The following is a 23115-nucleotide window of genomic DNA, read 5'->3' on the forward strand; positions in this document are numbered from 1 at the left end:
TATATATATTACATCTTTAATCATGTTTGTTAAAATATAAATGTGTATATTAAAATCAGTAATTAATGCTTTTAATGAGCAATAATTACCAAATAAATAATAAATAACTTGAATTTAAATATAAAATACAGAAGTATGGCCACAATTAAAACACTAACCATGGAGCTGCACGTCTATATTGTCGTTCTTACTCATATGCTAGGCTGATTGCTGATTCTACATACATACAATTTAACAAACTATGGTTGATTACTGAGCCCAATAATGGTTATTTATTAACTTTTCATAAATCTGTTTATTCTAGAGTCAAGAAGTGGTGACAATCTGTGACAGATTCATAAACAGATTATAAACTATGTTCTAGTTAGCAGATACTATCAAAAACTTTAAATCACACAAACAATGAGAATGCACATGTGAGTACAAGTCGAAAAAATAAATGCATACTGCTTGTATGCACTTTTTGGGAGGGAATTTTAACAAGTTGATTTTGGAGAAAAAAATGAATGTCTTTCATACCAAAGATATGATTGAAGAAACAAAACAAGTTAACCATTATGTGTATATTTAGTAACTCCTTGATCCCCAAAATGCATTATTCAGGAACACATGTATGTCCTCACAACGGACAAAATAAGCCATATATTCAGACATAATCCCTTCAGTACACACACGTAGAGATTCTCACATTTAAATATGCAATCAGTAATATCATACTGGTGATTGAAGTGTTCTTTTGAAGAAGTTGCTGGTCTCCATGCTAGAAGTTATATTCTTTGATGGCACCACCTTATCTGAGTCTGTTTGTACTCTGTGAACATGTGGATACCTGCCAGCATAGCAATAAATAAAACTTTCAAATAGATACGTTCAAGCGTTATGGGAAATAAGGATCCAGCATCGAACTTGATTCATTCTCTGAACTATAAAATCAGGATATTTAGGCCTCTGATGTTTCACTGACTTTATTTTTTTTTTTTTTATCCGGCTCTTGTACTGTAACTTTCTACACATTTTGTAAGTGCAATACTACACCACTGCAGTACCCCTGTAACATATAAATAGTAAACTTTAAATATGTATCAAATCCCAGTATAGAGTTCACTAAAAAGAAAAACCTACAGGGTTATTTTATGCAAAAAAAGTGAAAGTATCAGTAACACAACAGAGTCAGACTTTAGTGATTGCACCTTTATCAAACAGACATAATATTCATTCATTCTGGATTAGACAGTGATGAATAAAACCACTTTTTTCTAACATCGTCTCCATCTCTCATTACATGTGGGTAATGAGCTAGTCAATCGTTTATTCATAAACATCAGTCCAGGTGTTGAAATGCATTATCAGGTCAATTGGCTGGAGAGGAAACCACACACACTGCTCATGATTCCCTCACAGCATTCGGGACGTAGCATGCACCTTGTTTAGATTTTCATATCAAACTGCCGTGTCAGTGGAAACGTTCAACTGCAGGACGGTAAAAGCAGCCAGCAAGTAATTTTTGATTGTTAACTGGAATTTAGATGGTGAATATATGGCCCAGTATGCAATGCTGCAGTTCCCTTAAGCATACTAAACAGAAAGGCACCATTGATATTTTATCTGCGCTGAAATACTGTGAACAGTTGCTACATACTAGTGTATGGCACTTTACCTATAAGACATGAACACATTTGTACCTTTTTTTTTATTTATAAAACTCTTTATTTACTACATCACTAAAATAAAAGTTTCATTTTTCATTTATCTTCAGAATCTTTACAGCAAATAATTTATAGAAAATAAAGGTTTAATAGTGACTATTCCCTTTTTCCCTAAATGTAAAGGATTCTCAGCAATTTCTGTTGACTCTACACAGCAACTGGATGTTGTTTGGTGATGGAAATGGATGACATGTCTTGCAGGTCATCCTTTGTCGATGCTGGGTTAGTCCTGCTGCTGTCCATAGCCCTGAGCAACAGGGTTGCAGTGTTATCTGTAGTAAGGAAGGGTGCATGTTCCCCCTGAGGCTCCTCTGATTCGCTCACTAACATGCTATCACCACTGACATGACCGCTGGTGACATTGGTGCTGCAGTTGTTGATGTTATTGTTTGTATTTAGTATCTTCTCAGGTGATGCTGAGAACATGTGGCTGACAGCTGCGATGTCAGGGTCTCCTATGATTTGGTAGTAACCATTCTCCATAGTAAACAATGGGCTAGGTGGTAGGCTATCTACCACATGGCCATGGTTGTAGTGGGCAGAGGTCCTCTTCTGTTCATCTCGGCTCAAGGACTTGTGTGGCTGACATGTGTTTGACAACAGCAGAGGCCGCTCCTCCTCACCAGATGGGCTTAAAGCCACTGAGGGCACGGAGATAGCCAGGCTGGACAGGGGGGCTGACATCTCTGATGGAGGAGACCCTGGAGTTGTCGGACAAGTCCGGGACACCGGAGACAGAGGAGTTTCAGTTGTCATAGCAGGCACAAACCTACAACAGAAGCACAATGACAAAAGAAACACACTGTAAAAAATGTCTGTAGATTCTATGGTGAAAAACTGCTAAACCATGACAGTAAAAGACCATAAAATGATAAATGGGTTAATTCAGTTTCAGTCATAATGAAACACCGTAAATGTATATATCAGCCAAAACAGTATTTTTTACATTTAAAAAAAAAATACATTACTCCACTGTAAAATACACTGGCACCGTGTTTGTAGCAAAATATACTGTTATATATATGTACATCATTTTTGCATTTATTTTTTGTAAAAAATACATTTTCTTGCTGTTAAATGTACTAAACACCATATCTCCAACAGAAATATACTGTAGATTTTACGGTGGAAAAACTGCTAACCATGACAGTAAAAGACCGTAAAATGATAAATTAATAAAATTAATTCAGTTTCAGTAACAATTTGAACACTGTAAATGTATAAATCAGCCAAAACATTTATTTTTTTAAAAATACATTACTCCACTGTAACAAAAATATGATGTAATATATATACAAGCCATCACTGTAATTTTTGCATTTATCTTTTGTAAAAAATATTTTTTTCTAACTGTTAAATGTACTAAACACCATATCTCTAACAGAAATATAGTGTAATATTTAATGGTAAAATCTTTAATTCATGCAGCATTTATAAAGTATTTTCTGGTCAATTATATGGCAGAACAGTGTTTCATTTGATGGAGAAGCATTTTAATTTTTAGGGTAAAATATGGAATAAAAAGGCAATATTAAACGTGAAATCAACAGTGCTAATATAATTTTACCATAATATTACAAAAAGTTGCACCGTATTTATTACGGTAAAGTTCTGGCAACCACAGCTGCTGGTTTTTTACTGTAAAAACAACAGTTTTTTTTTTTTTTTTTTACAGTGCACACTAACTTAAAGATGTTTATGTGCAATGTTTAATTAATGCAATAGAGTTAAATTGCCTATGATACTGAATTACCCTGTTGGAGGTCAGGGGGTCAGAAACATTAAAAAATAATGAGCAACCCAAAAGAGTTGCATAGATTACTTTACTTACTTCATCGACATAGATATAAGTGATTACACAATTAAGATTAAACTGTATATTTGCACCAAATGTATGCATATTACCTCTTTAATTACATGATAATAGAACCAGAGCACTGACATGCAATTTGCTTGGTAGTGCAGTTTAGGGGTTCAATTTAGCCTTTGCAGGTGCTTCGAGACTTACATCAGGGATGGGCAACTTAAATGCTGGAGGAGGCCTGCCAGAGGGCCACATATAGGACAGATATGTTGAAACTGCAATTTTAAATATGTTTACAGTGCAGTAACTTAACATATTTTATGCTCTAATGCATGTAAAACAGTATAAATAGCAATACAAAAGGTTTGAAACAAATAAAAAATAACCACTTACTGTGATTTATTTTTTTTCAGTGCAAGAACAGCAGACCAACATTAATTGCAAGAAGTAATTTTGTGCATTTTTACACTGCACTTTTAAGATTTCATGCTCAAATGCATGTAGTTGTACTGAGGGCCACTTTAAGTGAGGGTGCGGGCCGTATGCAGCCCCTGGGCCTCCAGTTGCCCATCCCTGACTTACAGTTTGTTTTTCTCTTATTTGCGCATCTTTGATGCCCCTCAGTGTACGAATCGCTGACTGACTGATGCCGAGGCAGAGAGACAATCAGGGCTCCTGTTCACTCTACTATTCGAGTGTACAAATCACTTTTCACACATCTAGCGTTTATCTCTGAAATCAAGGGGAAATCCTTTGTGGGTGGGAGGAGGCGTCACATTGATCTGTTAAAGAGATCAAGGCTTATTGTTTCATTAATTGTTGATGAGATAATGCCACGGACAAAATATGAGTAAGTGTACTGGTGGTGGGTTGTGGGGACAGATATTGCTGACATGAGCCCCTCTGCAGAAGGAGAAAGTGTGCAGGAAGCAGGAGTTGGAAAGAGAACAGCTGAGTTGGATAAAGTTGTTGTGCATTATACCTAATAGAGAATTTGCCCTGCCTATTTGTCAAAGCTTTTTGCGATGGAAACATTGACTAAAGCAGTGGTTCTCAAATGGGGGTATGCATACCCCTGAGATATGTGAGATTTTAAAATATACATTTAAAAAGTAGCATCCATGCAAATATCCTTTAAAAAATAATTATTTCATAAATATTTTAAGAAAATATAAGTATAAGTTCATAAAATTAATTTTATATTCAGTAGGCTATTCAATTTAATTCTCCTAAAAACCCAGAGTGTCCCCCATACCATGATGATTGGACCCAACCTGTCATATGCCACCTGGCATCACCTGTCAATCACTGGAAAACTCAAAGATGGAGTCGTGGTTGAAGCGTAGCAGTTATAGTTTTAAATGGTTATATGCTCACTGTTTTTACTATATTAGTTTGAATCACTACATTTTAGTGATGAAAAATATTTGCAATAAATTTAGTCATGGAATATCTACCCAGTGTCAGCTGGGATAGGCTCCAGCCCCCGCGACCCGAGTGTGGATAAGCGGATAAGGATAATGAATGAATGAATGTTTGAAATAGTTTTTTTTTTTCAAATCTTTGAATTTTGTATGTGTTTATCAGTTCCAAATGTTTATAAATCAGACACTGATGGCACAGTGCTCTGTTTGTAAGTGTTTTTTTTTTTTTCAACCAAACATGCTTTGCCCTGGTTAGGGAATACTTGGCTGAAAAAATATTTCACAGGGAGTACATCACTGAAAAAAGGTTGAGAACCACTGGTTTAAAGGATGTATGTTGATAGGCTATGGTGCAAGGCGGGGGCGCAGAGGAAAGGGGACTTGAGTGAAGTGGAGGTTTGATGACTTATTATTGTTAGCTTTTCCCCCAAAATTTTTACATTAGTATGTATTGCACAGACTGTTCAGAGCTAGAGTGGCTGACATCACAGCGAGAGTGGAGAGGAGTATTCAGGTTTTTGAAAAAAAGATTTTAAACTTACATTTAGATATAGATTTTAAACTAAATTCATTTCCATAGTTTTGATTCTCCATACATAATTTCCAGCTTAAACCTTGGGAAATGTGTGCTTGTTATGGACAAGTATGAAAGTATTTTAAAAAAACAAACATATTTCAACTTCTTGCTTTGTGCCCTTCAGTGTGACAGGAAGTCCAAAATCTCTCCCATAGACACTAATGTTAACTGGGAGCAAAACATTCTGCAAGAAATGAGAAAAGGCAATTTTCTTTACTGTGCTCATGAAAACATTTGTTTGCAGAATCCACACACTTTCTCAAGATGCATCACACAGAAATGAAAGTGGAGTTGGAGTCATGGGTTTTAACTGAAAAGCATATTAATTCTTCCCAATTCTTCTTCTATTATTGTTAAGTATAATTTTGACATCTCTCTGTCTAGTTATTTATTCAGTTCTAATTTGCGTGAACTTTTTTTTAATCAACACTTTATCTATTTATTTATCAATTATTTAATGTATTCATCATAACAGTATATTGTGAGCAAAAAAACAGTGGTAGCATACTATTAAATTATTAAGCTTACATGTACCTGTTTTTAGATTCTGTGGAACAGGATAATTCGTTTCAAATTGCTTCTTGTGTGTCATCTGAATGTCTTTCATTATGTTGTCACTTTATTGTGTTATCGTGTGTTTTTTTGTTTGTGCTGCATAGTTAAAATGTATCAACTAATTACCTTAAACTTAAAGGCAAGTCCCTGTTGGAGCCGGGTGTGTACTTAAGTCTCTGCTGCCACCAGTTGCATTCAGACGACCCCGGCTGCCCTGTGTGGCACGCTGGCTATTCTCCACCAATGACATAACCGTGATAGACTCAGTGTCAGACAAAACACTGTTGCTCCAGTCATTACTCCGGCTGCAGAGACAGGGAAGGGTCTTTTACTTGGAGACAGGTTTCAGACAGGCCTCGGCCATGACATCAATATATTTGGGTCAAAATTGACTGTATTTCTTTCCAGCTTACTTTTAGTCTGAATGAGTTCAAAGTCTGATTTACTAATGCAGCAGTAAATTATATAATTAGCAACTAAAACCCATTTAGAAAAGGCAAGTACATGTTAAGCCGATCAGGAATGAGCCTGCAGAAACTCGTAAACATGATAATGGTGTCTTCATCGATGGATGAGACAGCCTAGTCATCCTGTCAAACTATAATGATTATAATAATGTTAAATAATGTAGTTAAGGATGACTTGGTGCAAAGGAGGCACAGAAAAGAACACAGGGAACAATAGTACACTGCAAAAAAGGTGTGTCTAAAAAACAAGATAAAAACACTAAATCTAAGGGGAAATGATCTTGCTGCACGGACAGATAATTTCACTTGACAAGATTTCTTAAATTAAGACTATTAAATCTAGAAATAAGCATGTTGTACGCTTAAAATAAGAAATTAACTCTTAAAACAAGTTAAATTAAAGCTGCAAGCAGCCATTAACTGGCCCGAGCAGAGTGCACTGCAAATTATTTGTTTATTACCAAGATTAAAAAAAACCCTTTAGATTTTAAAGTGTTTTAGAGTTAATTTCTTATTTTAAGTGTTCAACGTGCTGATTTCTAGATTTAACAATCTTAATTCAAGAAATTGTGTCAAGGTGTGAGGCCCAATGTCCTCACACAGGCTGTTCCTGGACATGTTGGTGTCCTTGGTGAGGCGTCCACTGGTTAACATCCATTACTGAGAGGATAGCTCTTGTCATTATATTTCATGACAAATATAAATGTTGTTATACCTTATTGTTTTAAATGGAACTTAATTCAACTTCAGTCAACTTGTGTTCTGTGTAATATCATCATCTACTTTGCATGCACACTGTAGCCCTTGTTATGTCTTTGGCATATTTAATCTTATTGAGAATATGATATGCAACATAAAAACATGGTTATTTTATATCTTTGATTTTCATATTATATAGGTTCCTGACCATCTCTGACTCCTCAACATCCCACTATATGTAATTTCTATTCTAAGCCTTGTAAATAGTCTGAAGTATTGATTTGATCTTTTTGACAAAAATAGATACAGAAAAGTGAAAAATTTGCATATATGAAATTCAAATTTGTATCATATTTGATCTTTTTAGCATCATTTTTCCATTAACTGCTGCATGTCTTTTGAATTGTCATGCTCAGAATATCTTGAAAACTGATATTTTGCTATCTACAAATACACACAATATATTATTATGCTCAGAATTTCTCCTTAAGAATTCTCTCACTTCTCATTAAATAGCAGATTGCACATATATATAGTTGTATAAATTGTTCTTAGCTTAACTCTTTCTAAATGAACAAAGATTTCTGTGTAAAAAATCTGCAGGTCTGTGAAAGGGCAGCAGGGTCTCGACTGCCTGCAGTGCATTTAACATCCGCAGGGAGCAGATAACCTGTCTTAGATTGTATACAACAGATTTTTCTGTAAAATATTGATCTTGTGGATGACATAGAGGTTGAAGAAAGTCATGTATTTGATATAATAAAAGTGCAGATAGGGTTCAGTATGATACTTTAACACATACATAATATAGTATACAATACTTAGGACGTATCAGTTCTCTAGTAGACACATACTTTTCCTCGGGTATCTGACTGATATGTCTGTTTTTCTTTAAAGCCATAATTCATCCTGTTTAAATGTGTTGTTGTTTGTCTGCTTTGTTTTCTTTTTCAGTTGTTTTCTTTTTTGTATGCAAGTTTACATTTGTGTAAAACCCTTATTATGTTGTTATACTAACTGTTCTGTAAAGCGGAAGAAAATAAAATCACTGTAGGTGATGTAATGGAGTTTACGTTATAATTTCTTCTCTGAGCTCGTTAATCAAAGTCTGAACCATGCCTGTTAAGCTCTCCTTTAATCACATCTGGAGGTCAAGGTGAAACTGGTCTCCCTATAGTTGAGGCATTTTTACCAAAAATTGGGGGTCAACAGCAGGGCCGGTTATTCCTACAGGCCACCAAGGCGGCTGCCTAGGGCGCCAAATTGGCAGGGGGCGCCCCCTTGTGGCGCCCTTAAGCATACATCTTTGTTTTAACAACATTGATTAACAAAACATTTTTTAAAAAGCATGGGCAATAAAACCCTCATTGAATTAAATGAACATGCCCCAACCCATATTTCGAATGAAAATGTAATATTATATTATATAAAATATGATACGTGCATGGGTGTCGTCACTCGTCATGACGATGCAGTTGCAAGTCACAAAACACTAGAACTAGATCACGCTAACGGTCGTAGAAGGTCAACTAGCAAAATGAAAAGGACCAAACTGTCTGGTGCACAGGGGCGAAAACGAAGAAAAGAGGAGGAGGAGAAGAAAGCACAGTATAGAGGTATGTATTTTCATCTCAGACATTAGTTCTAAAGTTTAATTAAAATTGTGTTTTCTTTCACTGTTCATGGTTGACGTTTCATTAGAAGCTAGCTATCACTGCATAATGTTACTCCGCTAGCATTAGCTATTTCTAGAAGGGGGGGGGGGGGCGCAAAATCTCAATATCGCCTAGGGCAGCCAATGGGCTATAACCGGCCCTGGTCAACAGCATACAAATTGAAACAAAAACAAAATTCACAGATTTTATATCCTGAATTTGATATAAATGAAGGGGAAAAAAAAGTTTTGAAAATGCATCTAGATCCCCTGCAGTTTTCACATGTTGGAGTGTATAGCCGTGTTTCCACTAGAGGGAAAAGTGGTCACCGGGAAAGTCTCAGGCCACACCCTCTTACAGTCACTAACTGTGCACACTGTCAGCAGCTGAAAGCAGCATGGCAGAGTCTCCGCTGACCATAAACATAGTGATTGTGAATTAACGGCATCACTAACTATGCACAGAGAGTCCGGTGCTTGTAAACAAACAGAGATCTCTAAGTGAACACCTCCTGCAGCAGCAGCACATACACACTGTACTGCTACAGAGCTAACTGTAGCTAACTGCCGCTAATGGGAGGCTGGCTCGTTAAGAAGAGTAAGAAGGAGTCGCTGGATTTGTCTCCAGATGCTTTCTTGAAAAATAGTCGCTAAGTAGGTCTGAAAAGTTGCAACAAAACTTTAGCAACAATGTGGCTTAGTTAGGAACACTACTTTGCCGGCTTTTACAAATGGCGTGTGTTGTTGTCGTGTAGAGTACTACGTCACATCCCGCTTAGCGATCTGTCCAATCAGTAACCAGGCTGTTTTCTGGGGAGAAAGAAGACCCTGCTCTTCAACAGGGACTAAAAAGGTCCCAACAAAAGCCAGCTCCGGACTGCTCGAGTGAGACCCGCCTCATTCCGGGTATTGCCCGGTAGTGGAAACAGCCCTTGTAAGCACAGGTCTTTTTGCATGTGCATCTGAGGTGCTGCAGTCTCACAGGGATGCTTGCAGGGAGGAGTAGGGGGTAGGGTTGTCTGAAATGGCACAAACACTTCATCACACTGCCATGCCTTCTCTGTAAGACAAGGTCACACTGCCATGCCTAAGACAAGGTCCATCTGTAGATCATCTCCATTCAGAACACATGCAGGCTGTGATACTTGATGTTGGTGGTTAGACCTGTGGCTGAATGTACTGCAAGTTGAGCTAAATGCCGCCTTCTCACAAAGCCAATTAGATCGGAGGGAGAACATTGTGTCAGCTGATTTTCCATTGCACAGAATTACCATCACTTTTTTTCCTGCTTTACCACATCATCTGAAGCTGAATGTGCATACAACACCTTTTTTCCTGCTTTACCACATCATCTGAAGCTGAATGTGCATACAACACCTCAGCCTGCTCTTGGAATATGTCACTCTCTTTCATTTGCTTCCCAATGCTGTGGAGACGGGATGTAGTGTTGCATCATGGAACAGCATGTACAAGTTATGATGACATTATGTCAAGTTGAAGCAGTTATTTTGTAGCTTGATGTTCCACATAAGAACAAGTCATGGGAGTCCCCCCCCTTTACCACAGTACTCTTGGTGGTGTTAAGCATACTGCCCATCTTTCTGAACCATCAGCAGGTCTGCATCTCCAGGTAAGTGCTATGTCTTACAGTTTGTTTTCTGTAGCCCTTTACTCAACATGGAGACAAATTGCGGCTTGTTCTGCCTGTTAGCCAGGAACTGTTCCTTCTGCATTGTGATGTTCATGTTGGCTCTAAATGTCACAGTGGCACCAATCTGTCTGCAACACCTGCAGCCTTACCATACTTCTTCCTTACATACTCTGTATACTGTTGGCATAAAGCTGTAAGAGTAGATCTACTGGACCATGGCTATGTGTCAAACCAACCCGTTCTCATTCCCAAAGCGTAATATACCGACGATTTGTCACACCCCTAGACGTATCATACTGACGCAAAGGGTATCCTTCCACGTCTGTGTGAAGCGCTCTGGGTTCGCAATTGACTCCAATATAAACCCGCTCGCGGCGCTGAGAAACGCTTAGAGCAGAGGCTACAGCCCTCTATTCACTCCAATAATATCCCGACCACGGCCCTCCATGACGCTGCGAGCGACAATCTGATTGGAGAACCGAGGACCCTGTGCACGGAAGTATTTTTCTCCATATTTTAAGGATTTCTTTCAATGACATCGTCAACATTTCTCAACACAAACACATCAAAGTCTCACTGATAATTCAACAATAAAATAGCTTCATGTTGTGGCTCTCAGTATCATTTTTTTCTCCTTCGATTCTGAGAAATAAACTTTTTTTCGTTTGTTTTACGGCACTCCGCTGGCGGACATTTCTCTCATTTTTAGTGAAAAAAAATAAATATTTTGACTTTGTTTCTGCATAAAAATGGATTTTGATTACATTTCTAGCGAGAAATATATGTTTTATTTTCTTAATATTCACTCAGTGAATGTACATAATCACTTTGTGGCGAAGATCTCGCCAAAAAAAGACGATCCGCTGTGTTTTATTTTGAAATCTGTTTTATTTTGTAATCTACCGCGATCATACCGGATGTGGTCCGATCCTCCCGGATGTGCTGTGCGAGAGCAGAGTCCGGGCCATTTACAGTGAAGCGCGATTCAATGAGATCTCATTGAATCGCGCTTCACTGTAAATGGCCCGGACTCTGCTCTCCTGTTTTAGTTATAATATCTTCATTAAACAAACATTGTTGTCTTTTTTTAGCATAGATAATATACATACAGTATAATTATTTATTAGACAGTGTGTGATATTCGATATATTGGGTAGAAATAGGTTTTCACAACCCTAATACGGAAGAACTACAAAACGAGAGGTCTAGGGAGTTGTAGTTTTTTTAATAAAACAGGTTTTCCCCTAAAATTGGAAGTTGGAAATACTTAATTAGTGGCTTTCCAGGGGTTTGAGGGGATGTCAATCACATTTTTGGCATCAAAATTTAAATATTGTCTTGTTCAATGGGGGATTTGTTATTTTTTCAGCATATCCTAAAGCCCCCCCACTCCCACCCCTTAGTGACTATGCTCACATTATAGTCCATGTCAACACCTTTCTATAACAGTAGGTCTCATGTCTGTAACCCTTTTTGTCTCTTAGTTATAATCATTTAAATATGCCCCAGGGTTAAGGTTCAAAGGTCAATATCTCAAAGCAAGAATATTATAGAACCTTGAAATTGATATATGTTACTCTCCAGGCCAAGACCTTTCCTAACCCTAACCCTGGGGCATATTTAAATGATTATAACTAAGAGACAAAAAGGGTTACAGACATGAGACCTACTGTTATAGAAAGGTGTTGACATGGACTATAATAAGCCAATAAGATCCCAGCGGCAGTAAGTGTTGGCTTGTTTGCTTCTTGAAACAGGAGAGAGAATTCAGATAGGGCTTGGGTAAGCTGTTTGTAATTCAGAGCTAACTTGACTTCTTTGCATTTCTGTGCCACTATGATCAGTTTCTTGAAGAGAAGCTGTGGATTGGCATGAATTTGATCTCCATTGGTCCTCTCAAGAGAGTGACAGATCCAATTTCTTAAAGGCACACGGAGCAGGTGTTAGTCCGTCCAAAGACCTCAGTATCAAAGTGTCAGCAGAATTTCTTGAATTTCAGGATATCCCCTTTGGAAAATGTAATTTGAGTTTCTGTTTGTCGGAGGATACAGTATTACATAAAAGTGGCTTGGGAACTGTGTATTGCTGAGCTAGATGACCCCCCTGTTTTGAATGATTAAAACCAAACTAGATTTACCAAATTGATAAAATATATTTGAAGTTTTTCCTTACCTTTGGCTAGAGAGCTGGGTGAATGTGGTGGGTTCATGGGTAGATGAAGCATTTTGGCTTGTGGAGAAGTTTGTTTCTGTCTCTGTCTCTGCACAATGCTGCACAGCTGTCCCATTACATTGCTATTAAAGGAAGAGCAGAAAACAGAAGACAATTTACATTTGTACAGATTTAACAGGTGTTGATGCCTTGTATTTCATACTAACAAGTAACGGCTTACATTGATAGGCTGCAAATCTTGAAGAGGCAAGTTAGAGATCTGATGTCCTCTGCCTGAGCTTGCCATGTTGGGACCAGTACCAGTATTGGAATTCTTTTTCCTCTTATTCCTCAGGCTCTGCCTCAGACGGTCATGGAGCTTCCTTCTCTGCTTCCTGTATGTGAAAAAACAAAGTAGAATGTGAAGCAGCCCCGATAACAACTGGACAACATGTCTAAGGGGGAATTAAAAATGTAGCTAAACAAGATCCATTTACCCCAATTTCATCTAATGTTATTATTTGATTGTAGTAATGACAATTGATACTTTTATATATTAAGGTCAGCATAAAATGCACTCCACCTATTTTTATTGTGTCCATTAGCACCACAAAATCCTCAAAGGTCTCATTTGGTTTGGTTGTATCTTTGATTATTTTGATGTGGATGATGTCTTGCTTTCTGTATGTATGTGAAACCCTGGAACGGTTCAAAACTGGTTTCTTACATTGGTAACTTATAATCTGAATGAGGTCAATACCTGAATGTCTCACAGTCTTCTGCAGCTACGTGTCTGTCCCCCCAATCAAACCTTTGAAATGTTTGATCAGGCCACCTTGCTACTAACTCAAAATTGACTTCCAAAAATGTCTGGGTAATTTTTGTAATTGAATTGTCAGTATTGTAGAATGTTGTATTAATGTTTAAGCCAGGAAACTCCAGCACAATAATAATTAGTTCAGAATTAAACACCTGAAAAAAAGGACATTTTTATATGGAATTTATAATATTTAGAATTTTTATTTTATTTCAATTTGTTGACTTGTATTTGGTTTCCTATATTTTTAATCTTGTCGTATATATTGTTGGGGATAGATTGATTTGATAAACTCTGTAACTTCAGTTCCTTTGAGTTAATTTCTCCACGTCAGCAGTGTTTGCATTATTGCTGGAAAACATGTTTATATGTCTGGATCGATACAGATGTTCACATCTGCACTGGCTAAAGAAACAGTGTCTCTACACTGTCAATTACTATGTGCTGTGTGTGAGTCTGAGTGTGTGTTAGTGTGTGTACGTGTCTATGTGCAGATGTGTATGTGGGGATGGGAGGGGTGGGTTTGTCATTTTTATTGTCTGTCTTTATCCTTATTTTTTGTAAACCACTTTGTGTTACATTTCTATGTATGAAAAGCAATATATAAATAAAGTTTGATTGATTATGCCTTGCACAAGACTTTCCCTCCCATTAAGGCTCTACAGGCATATTACATACATATCTGTGCTCAAGAATGGTGTGGCTGCACCCATTATAGTTCTGCTATGCAGAAAAACCCTCCAATCACAATTGTCTTGGACCTTGCTGAGCAAGGAAAGCAGGGGAGGGGAGTGACAGTGCCAGTAAGAGATGCAACCTATTGGCTTATACCAACAGATTACGTCTGGTGATCAGACTACCCTAGTTCTGGCTTCACTGGATGTTGAGCTTCTCAGTTGACCAGAACAAGATGCGCACACTGCAAAAAAGGTGTGTCTAAAAAGAAGATAAAAACACTAAATCTGAGGGAAATGATCTTGCTGCATGGACAGATAATTTCACTTGACAATATTTCTTAAATTAAGATTATTAAATCTATCTCTCTAATCTCTTTTTATCTTGGTAAGAAGCAAATAATTGTCAGTGCACTCTGCTTGGGCCAGTTCATCGCTGCTTGCAACTTTAATTTATCCTGTTTTAAGAGTTAATTTCTTATTTTATTCGTTCAACATGCTTATTTCTAGATTTAATAATCTTAATTTAAGAAATCTTGTCAAGTGAAATTATCTGTCCATACAGCAAGATCATTTCCCTCAGATTTAGTGTTTTTATCTTGTTTTTAAACACACCTTTTTTGCAGTGCATGGTTGTTTTAGGCTCAGAGTTCAATATTTGAAGTGACTAAGCTTTCGGTGTCCTGACCCTGAGGTTTTGGAACAGTCTCCCTCAGTCAGCAAACTTTGCTAAGTATTTTAAATCTCATCCTCACACTTATTAGCAGGCCTGCCACACTGCAAAAAAAGAAATGTTGGGTGAACTTGGGTTGGGTTTGCTCAACTCTGAATTCAGATTTTTGTCAAGTCAACTGTAAGTTGTACTAACTTATAATTTTACATTATAAATTATAATAACTTTTTATCCTTACTTCTGCAATGTGCTGAATTGGCACGATTGTAACGGCGCTATGAAATGTCAGCTAATGTTGCGACCACAATTTTGAGTTAGCATTGATACGCTAATGGCTACTCTTGTAGCTGTAACAAGCAGCACTGCTAGTATCAATTAGCCGCTTGCATCAGTTAGCCGCTAGCTAACGAAGACCGAATTTCACAACAAAGAAATAAGAGTTAGCAGAACTATTGTCCCTTATTTTGAACCCCAATTTAAAGATATAAGTAACAACAACTCACCAACTTGTTTTTGAGCATACAACTGGCTTCCTTTGTTGTGCTAACTTACATTATTGCCCTAAATGTCAATCATTTATATTTCCAAGTTTTACCAACTTAAATCACTGTTTTAGGCCAAAAAATACAAGTTGTTTTTTTTTGCAGTGCACGTCTTGTTAAATGATATATTGTCCCAGATATACACCCTTTCAAAGAGCAATGAACTTTTAAATGTGTGTGTGGAGGAGCTGCCTGGATCACACCAGTGGTGAAAACAATTGAATGGGTGTTATCATTTCCATAAGTATGAATAAGAAGGGTTACTGCTCCACCTTCTAGTAGGTTGAGTAGGTTGTTATCAGCACATTCAAAACTACTAGACGGTGAAGCAGGTCCCTCATCGCCCATACTGATGGTCATGATAACCAGTGATAATACCCTTTCAATCGTCTGAAAGTTTTAAAATGGTAGGGAAAGTCTACTGTTTTTTGGCATCAGGTTGACTAAAATCTTGGTGACATTCTTATATAACCAAAAACAATATCATATGAAATATCGACATGAACATGATACATCTTGCAGAGCTCTATAAGTTGATGTTCTTATTCTTTAATCAGTTACAATTAAAAATGCCTAGCATAAAAAGAAATTACTTGAAATACCTATATTTTTATATTTTCAAACACAATAAAGTTAACAGTTGAGGATTTGGGGACTTGGGGTAACTATTGTGGCCATAATAAAATCAGGGAGTGTACCTTTAAGTCATAAATGAAACATAAAAATGTGACATGAATTACTTTGTTTTGCAGTAGGCAACCACACACATGATTCCAACGACTAGGAGTGCAATGCAGATTCCTGATATTGTTAAAATGCGTTTCTGATACAGCTCCTCAGCTTCTGAAAAAGAGGACAGTCCAATCTTAACACTTCAAGTGTACAACACACACAGACAGACACATACACATACATACATTCAGACCATTGCAGCCAAAAACCCAAACAATGAGAAAAGGCTCAGTAAGGAGATTTCAAATTTACAGCAACCAACAGTTCGGATGCATCTTCTGATTGAACAAAGCATTTCCTTGAATGGCTAAAGTGGTAAGTGAATAAATAGAGCACTGCCACAAAGTTGGGGGGATCCAGTGAGAGGCAGTTCAAAAAGCATGGTCAAAAATGAATCAACTGTTTTGTATTGATAGCAGTATAGGCTTCAAACATCCTGTTTCAAGCTATGGGGAAATCAGAAAGAAATTATTCTAAAGTGCCATTCATCAACCATGCTTCCTGTTTTTTTTTTATTGATCCTTAAACCTTGAACATCATCTTTTCAGGGATGGACTCAGCCTGTGGTGTGTTCTTTTAAAGGAACAACACTGTAAAAAAATGTCTGTAGATTTTACGGTGAAAAACTGCTAACCATGACAGTGAAAGACCGTAAAATGATAAATGGGTTAATTCAGTTTCAGTAACAATGAAACACTGTAAATGTATAAATCAGCCAAAACAGTATTTTTTACAGTATTTAAAAAAAAAAATACATTACTCCACTGTAACAAAAATATGATGTAATATATATACAAGCCATCACTGTAATTTTTGCATTTATTTTTTGTAAAAAATATTTTTTTCTAACTGTTAAATGTACTAAACACCATATCTCTAACAGAAATATACTGTAATATTTAATGGTAAAATCTGTAATTTATGCAGCATTTATAAAGTATTTTCTTGTCAATTATATGGCAAAACAGCATTCCTTTTGATGGAAAAACTTTTTAATCATACAGTAAAAAATGGAATAAAATGTCAATCTTAAACGTGAAATCAACAGTGCCAATATCTTTTTACTGTAATATTAAAAAAATTCTACCAATATGTAGTACGGTAAATTTCTGGCAACCACAGCTGCCGTTTTTTTACCGTAAAAACAACAAAAAAATTTTTTTACAGTGAACAGTGAGTAAACTTAAGTGTGTCACCTTACTCTAATACTCCAGATATGCTTGCCTAAACACATTTATACTAATTTCAAAGCAGTATAATAGTATAGTATAGAGCTTACATGATCTCCCTCATGTAAGCTCTTATCAGAGCATGTGAGTGAAGTGGAGCAGAGCGTGAGTGAGCAGGGAGCGCAAGTTGGAAAATTTTGGATGAAGCGTGGAGCAGATTTTTCAAAAAGATGAACTTATCCCCCACTCCATCCCGCACCAGTAGCATGTTCAGGCCCGACACAGCACATCTGTGTGATGTGCACTCACAATATTTTCTGTCAAAATTTGTTTCCAAATGGTTTCCAAATGTTGGAATGAGCTGTGGGTGCTGGGTGAAGTGAAATCTGTATGCAACCAAATCATATAACTTAATGGCCACCTTGGTCCATGTTACTGAGGTAGTGAGGTACATACTGAGGTTTCTCAGTGAATTAGACACTTCCCATACAAAATGGATGACAGTAAATTTTGCGCTGTGAGTTGAGCACAGAGCCGGAGCAGCTTTGAGCAGGGGAGTGCAGGGAACCAACAGGTCCCTGAGCAGGAAGCAGACAATCACATCCCCCACTATGCTCACATGTTCTGGTATCCACCCATTGGCCTACTTACATTTTCTTTTCTTTCTAGAATATTCTTCCAGTGTTCATCAATGATTTCTGTGGAGCACTAAGCTTGAAACCCATAGCTGTATATTTCAGGGCTATATTTGTCTTTTTCTTTATTATATTTCAGCAATTAAGGAGCTTCAGTACAAAATGTATTTATTTTAACTTAGGGCCGGGACTCGATTAAAAAAAAATCTAATTAATTAGAGGCTTTGTAATTAATTCATCAAAATGAATCGCATTTTAATCGCATATAAATATTTGACCTGAGAACAGTGAGAAGTAATTTTTTTTCACATGGATTTTTAGTATACCATTGAATAATGACTGAATACATAAGCTTAAGCAACAAAAATATTGTTTCTTTTCGTTCAAGTCCAACAGACCAGTGCAATTTTTGCCATTAAGTGTAGCAATAGCATGTTTAAAAATATAAGAGTGTGGGTTGGGTATGGGTCCTTGTACTCGGAGTCGGGCTAACGTCCACGCTAGCTACCACACTAGCCGCTAGCTGCTATATGTTTTGCATTGAGGTGATACTTGAGGCTGGATGTGCTGCGGTGATATGTGAATTCCTTGTTGCATAGCAACACAACCATGCTCTTATCGACGCTTCCATCCGTTGTTTTTTTGTAACAAAATGTCCCATCCACATCCATAAGTGCGATTAAAATGTGTACAATTTTTGTGTAATTAATTAATCTTAATTAACGTTATTAGCGTTAAAGTCCCGGCCCTATTTTAACTACATTTACGAAATTCTGAAATACTTTTTGATTCTTAACAAAGGAACAGAAGCTAATTGCATTCTGTTGGTCAGTTGTCCCTATATTAATACTCTTCAGTCAAAATGAAGCAAATTGTACAAGCAATACAGAAGTCTAACTACACCAACATAGTTGGAGAATGTGGCATATTTTTTTTTTCCATAGTGGCATGACATTTACTAAAATGCAATTAAATATTAAACTCATTTTTATAGCGTAATGTCATGAAGCAGCTAGAGAGAGGGTCTTTTTCTCACTGCTTAAATTTAGTCCTGTGCATAAAACGGTTTAATTAACGTGTGGGTTCTTTAGTCTTATCAGCCATGACGGAGAACCTGAAAGGATCCAGTGGGCTCCATGCAATACTTCCCTACTCCTACTGCTGGTATGGTTAATGAATTTATTACATTCCATTTTAATTGAATTTTGTCATTGAAAAAGAAACAAAATATTGGCATTATTTCATATCCATGTGATATAAATGTGCCAGATTTGGCTAAAAGGCTACTTTTTATTTGCTTTCTTTTGGGCAGCTTAATGCTACCCTGACCCTGCCCTCAATGTGATGAGAGGAGGCAGAAACTACAGAGCTGCTAAAAGGAACAGGGGATATAAGGAACAGTTGGAAACATACATCTGATGGAGGTGGAAACAGGAAGGCAGATGGAAGGAGATGGGTGGAGTTAGGAGGACAGTGATGCTGCTCTGTGTCTCATGCTGAGCACTGGTTGAAACAGAAAATGCAGGAAGGGAGAGCTGAAGGGGAGTGAACATACAGCTTCAGAAAGGTACAGCCTCTTTGGCTTTCATGGTGTACTCAAATACATGAGCAGTGTTTGGACTGTTTTCCTGAATCAAAAAGGCACATATGACATTTGGCATCAAAATGATAGCTTGCAGATTCATCACAGTGTCATAAATAATGTTGATGTGCTGGTGCTATTTTTGATTGCAATATGTGTACAATGTGAAATCTTATTTGTGCTGAAGGTAAAGGCTGTATGATCCCTTCATCTGGCAAGAGAAAACTAGCTTCAGTAGAGAGTTTTAGCTCACAGTCTTACATCTGCAAACTAAGAGGAAGGAACAATCCATACCCATAAATTCAATCCCAAGATGTTCTGTCAGTGCAGAAAGGTGACAAGAAAAAGAACATTTGATTTTTCAGATGAGATGATAATATTTAAGTTCTCACATGTGTGTTTAATATAAAGAGATGTAGTCAGATTTAGCTTTAAGTATTAAGGGTTAACACAGGCATTAATCATACATTATACACTGCAGACTTTATATCTGAACTTGTATCAAATTTTTTCCAAAAGGTACAGGAAACAAATAACACCGAAAAATCACCAGGGTTTATTGTGATTAAGCACCGGGAAGGTAGGGAATGATACAGCTATTTGGTGTAGGTTGCTATTGCAATACACAAACATGGCACATATTGTAAAGGCAACACGTGAATCACACAGCAATAAACTGTAAGTTTGAGCCAGGTGAGATTTTGGCAACCTGCATTAAAAATATTTCAGTTTAACACAACAAGAAAGTTTGTTTGTGCTAAAGCCTATATCAGCAGCAGACTGCAGGCAACCTGATCAATGACACAAACTAAAGCATCACATACCATACATCAACAATGTCAAGAACTACTACTTTTCTTCATATCCAATGCCAGCCTTTTTTTTTTTAATTCATGCTCTCTACAGTAGCGAATGTGTATTGCAGGTCTCCTGCATGAAAGTCAGAAGTGCACAGCCATCCACTACCCTGACCTCCTCATAGGGCTGCACAATTATGGCCAAAATGATAGTCACGTTTATTTTGATCAATATTGTAATCACGATTATTAATCACGATTATTCATCATGTTAGGGAAAACATCTGTATTTTTATTGCACTACTTTTAAACAAACAATAGGAACAGTTTTTAGTGTGTGTACAGAGTGTCTGCTGCTTGTTGTAAACAAACAGAGATCACTAAGTGAACACCTCCTGCAGCAGCAGCACATACACACTGTACTGCTACAGAGCTAACTGTTAGCCTATTAGCAATTTGCAGACTGGACGCTAAGGGGTTAACATCCCCTCTGGCTCTGCAGCTGGGAGAGACTGCTGCAGGAGGACTGTGCCACTTCGACTCGTTCTAAGAACAAGTCTCAAAAAGTCTCCAATAACAGCAGAAAAAGTTGCTGGATTTGTCGCTAAGGGCATCTGAAAAGTTGCTAAATATAGCAACAAAGTTGCTAAGTTGGCAACACTGCTTCGCCGGCTTTTACAAATGTGGCGTGTTGTTGTGGCGTCGAGTACTACGTCACATCCTGCTTAGCGCTCGCTGGTTATTTATTTAGGCAGCTTCATGAAACCTTAACTATGCGTTCGCCCCCTGGTTGTTGGTGGACTACTGGTGTAGAAAGTACTTGATTAGATATGCAGGAGAGCCGCATTTTAAAATGGAAATATTACCGACGATCAGGTTAATTTAATGGTGGCAGCCAAAATTGTGATCATGATTGAAATGTGATCAATTGTGCAGCCCTACCTCCTCACACTAACTTTCACAAGCCTTCGGGCAGGGAGAAAAATAATTTAGATAGGCTAACAAGCTGTTTCATGTGATTGTACAAGTCGAATGGAAGCTACCACAGTAACTGCTCAATGTGTGGGCAACAAATAGATTGTTTCCATTTCATTTTTCATATCAGTGAAACTCAGTCAGACCAAATGTCTACCCCTCACTTCACAAAGGGAAAGCATAACTACACTGTAAAACCCAATGTTGCTTGTTTGTCTTTATAACCAATGTTTCCTTTATGATACAACAAAGATCTGTGCAAAAAGTCCTTTTTCACCTAAAATATTGAGTCAAATAACAAGATTAATTTGAGTTAACTCCATTGCATGGACACTCAACTTTTTTAAGTTGAAACAACAAGTTGGGTTTTACAGTGTACTCTCTCAGTTCTCTCACTAATGACATGTCAAACACATATCAAAGGACACATCCTGGACCTTTTTGTGTGTTTAATAAACACTGCAAACTGGTTTAAATCCCAGCATGTGAACCAGGAAATTAAGATGAGAAAATCTAAGTACAAAATAACATGAAATGAACAGAAATTGATGACATCTCGTTTAGCATTTCAACACAATGTTTATTACAAATTCTCAATTTTGAGTTTCCTGTACCTCAAATACTGCCATGCTGGCCTTCATTTATCAAAGGAGCGTAGAAACGAGCGCAGATCAGAGTGTATATTTCGTCTTACATCAGGGTTCACGTGTGATTTATCAAACGATCGTATCTCGCCAATCACAGTGTAAGAATGATCGGCTGTTGATAAATGTGGCGACTTGAAACTATACCTGATTCAGATGGCTCGCACTGAGAGTTTACGACACCAAAGGACGCAATATGGCCAAAAAGAGGATTTTTTTCCCTTTTCTTTTTTTTAAAAGTCAGCTTCATTAGCAAAGTGCACCGTCACATTTAACAACAGGAGCGAAATAGACATTTTACAGAAATACGCAGCGACAGAGGTTTATGAAATAAAAGTGCTTAAACTCAAACAAGTTCAGTGAATATTTTACATTTGGAGCACAGACTTAAAAGTTTTCACAGCTTTTTGGTTGAAGGAGGTAAACAATGTTTTAAAGTAAGTTTTAATTCTAAAAGAAGAGGAATTTCTCAGAGTCAGAAAGTGAAACGCTGACGTCCAACAGCTGCAACACAACAAACTGGTTTTGTTTGGCAGCATAAAAAGTGAAAAGGAAGGAAATCAGTGGTGCTGTCAGCAGAGTAGCAGTGGACCATTCAACTCCTGGTGAGGTTGGAATATTTCATTTATACATTGTGATATATAAAGCCTAATAATCTATAAAATATCCAATTATTGTTATGATTATGATGGAGAGATATTATTCACCTCTTTACATTTACTAAGAATGATGTCCCAGTCAAAGGAGGGTGTGGCTGATTGGAAATGTTTCTATTGGGTCAGAAGAGAGACGCTGACGCTCCGGTGTCCAGCAGGATAATAATAATAATAATAATAATAATAATAATAATAATAATAATAATAATAATAATAATAATAATAATAATGATAACAACGGTAAACAACAGAAGACAACAACATTTAATATCCTCGGCTAGTATTCTGGTTAAAGAATTTCATGGTCGCAGGATGTATTTCTCTTTAATGATGTTTTAGTGATAATAATGATGTAGTCTAAACATGTTTTGCTTTGTCACCAATAAAAAACAAAACACCACAGATTTTTATCAGCTCCAGGCATCAATACTACAGTCTAAGAACAATTCTCAGACTGTCCGACGTGTGGACTTCACGCTGACTCAAACCTGCAACACGAGCTGATAGCAGACTGAGATGAGATCGTACCCT

At 37.2% G+C, this 23115-nt stretch overlaps 1 protein-coding gene across 2 annotated transcripts in view; it reads right to left on the reverse strand.

The window, feature by feature from the left end:
- Positions 1 to 472: 472 nt before the first annotated feature.
- The window catches only part of nrg1 (neuregulin 1), a 50639-nt gene continuing 27996 nt past the window's right edge, over positions 473 to 23115 (reverse strand). The window contains exons 5-9 of one of the 2 annotated variants that reach the window (XM_059357596.1): positions 19807 to 19830; positions 16135 to 16237; positions 12930 to 13083; positions 12710 to 12831; positions 473 to 2475 (exon numbers count right to left, since the gene is read on the reverse strand). In XM_059357596.1, the coding sequence (XP_059213579.1) occupies positions 1854 to 2475; positions 12710 to 12831; positions 12930 to 13083; positions 16135 to 16237; positions 19807 to 19830 (1025 nt within the window). In that variant the 3' untranslated portion in view covers positions 473 to 1853. The remainder of the gene's footprint in view (positions 2476 to 12709; positions 12832 to 12929; positions 13084 to 16134; positions 16238 to 19806; positions 19831 to 23115) is intronic. The other variant, XM_059357597.1, reaches the window with a different exon arrangement.

Source organism: Centropristis striata, chromosome 19 (assembly GCF_030273125.1).
Source record: "Centropristis striata isolate RG_2023a ecotype Rhode Island chromosome 19, C.striata_1.0, whole genome shotgun sequence".
NCBI lineage: Eukaryota > Metazoa > Chordata > Actinopteri > Perciformes > Serranidae > Centropristis > Centropristis striata.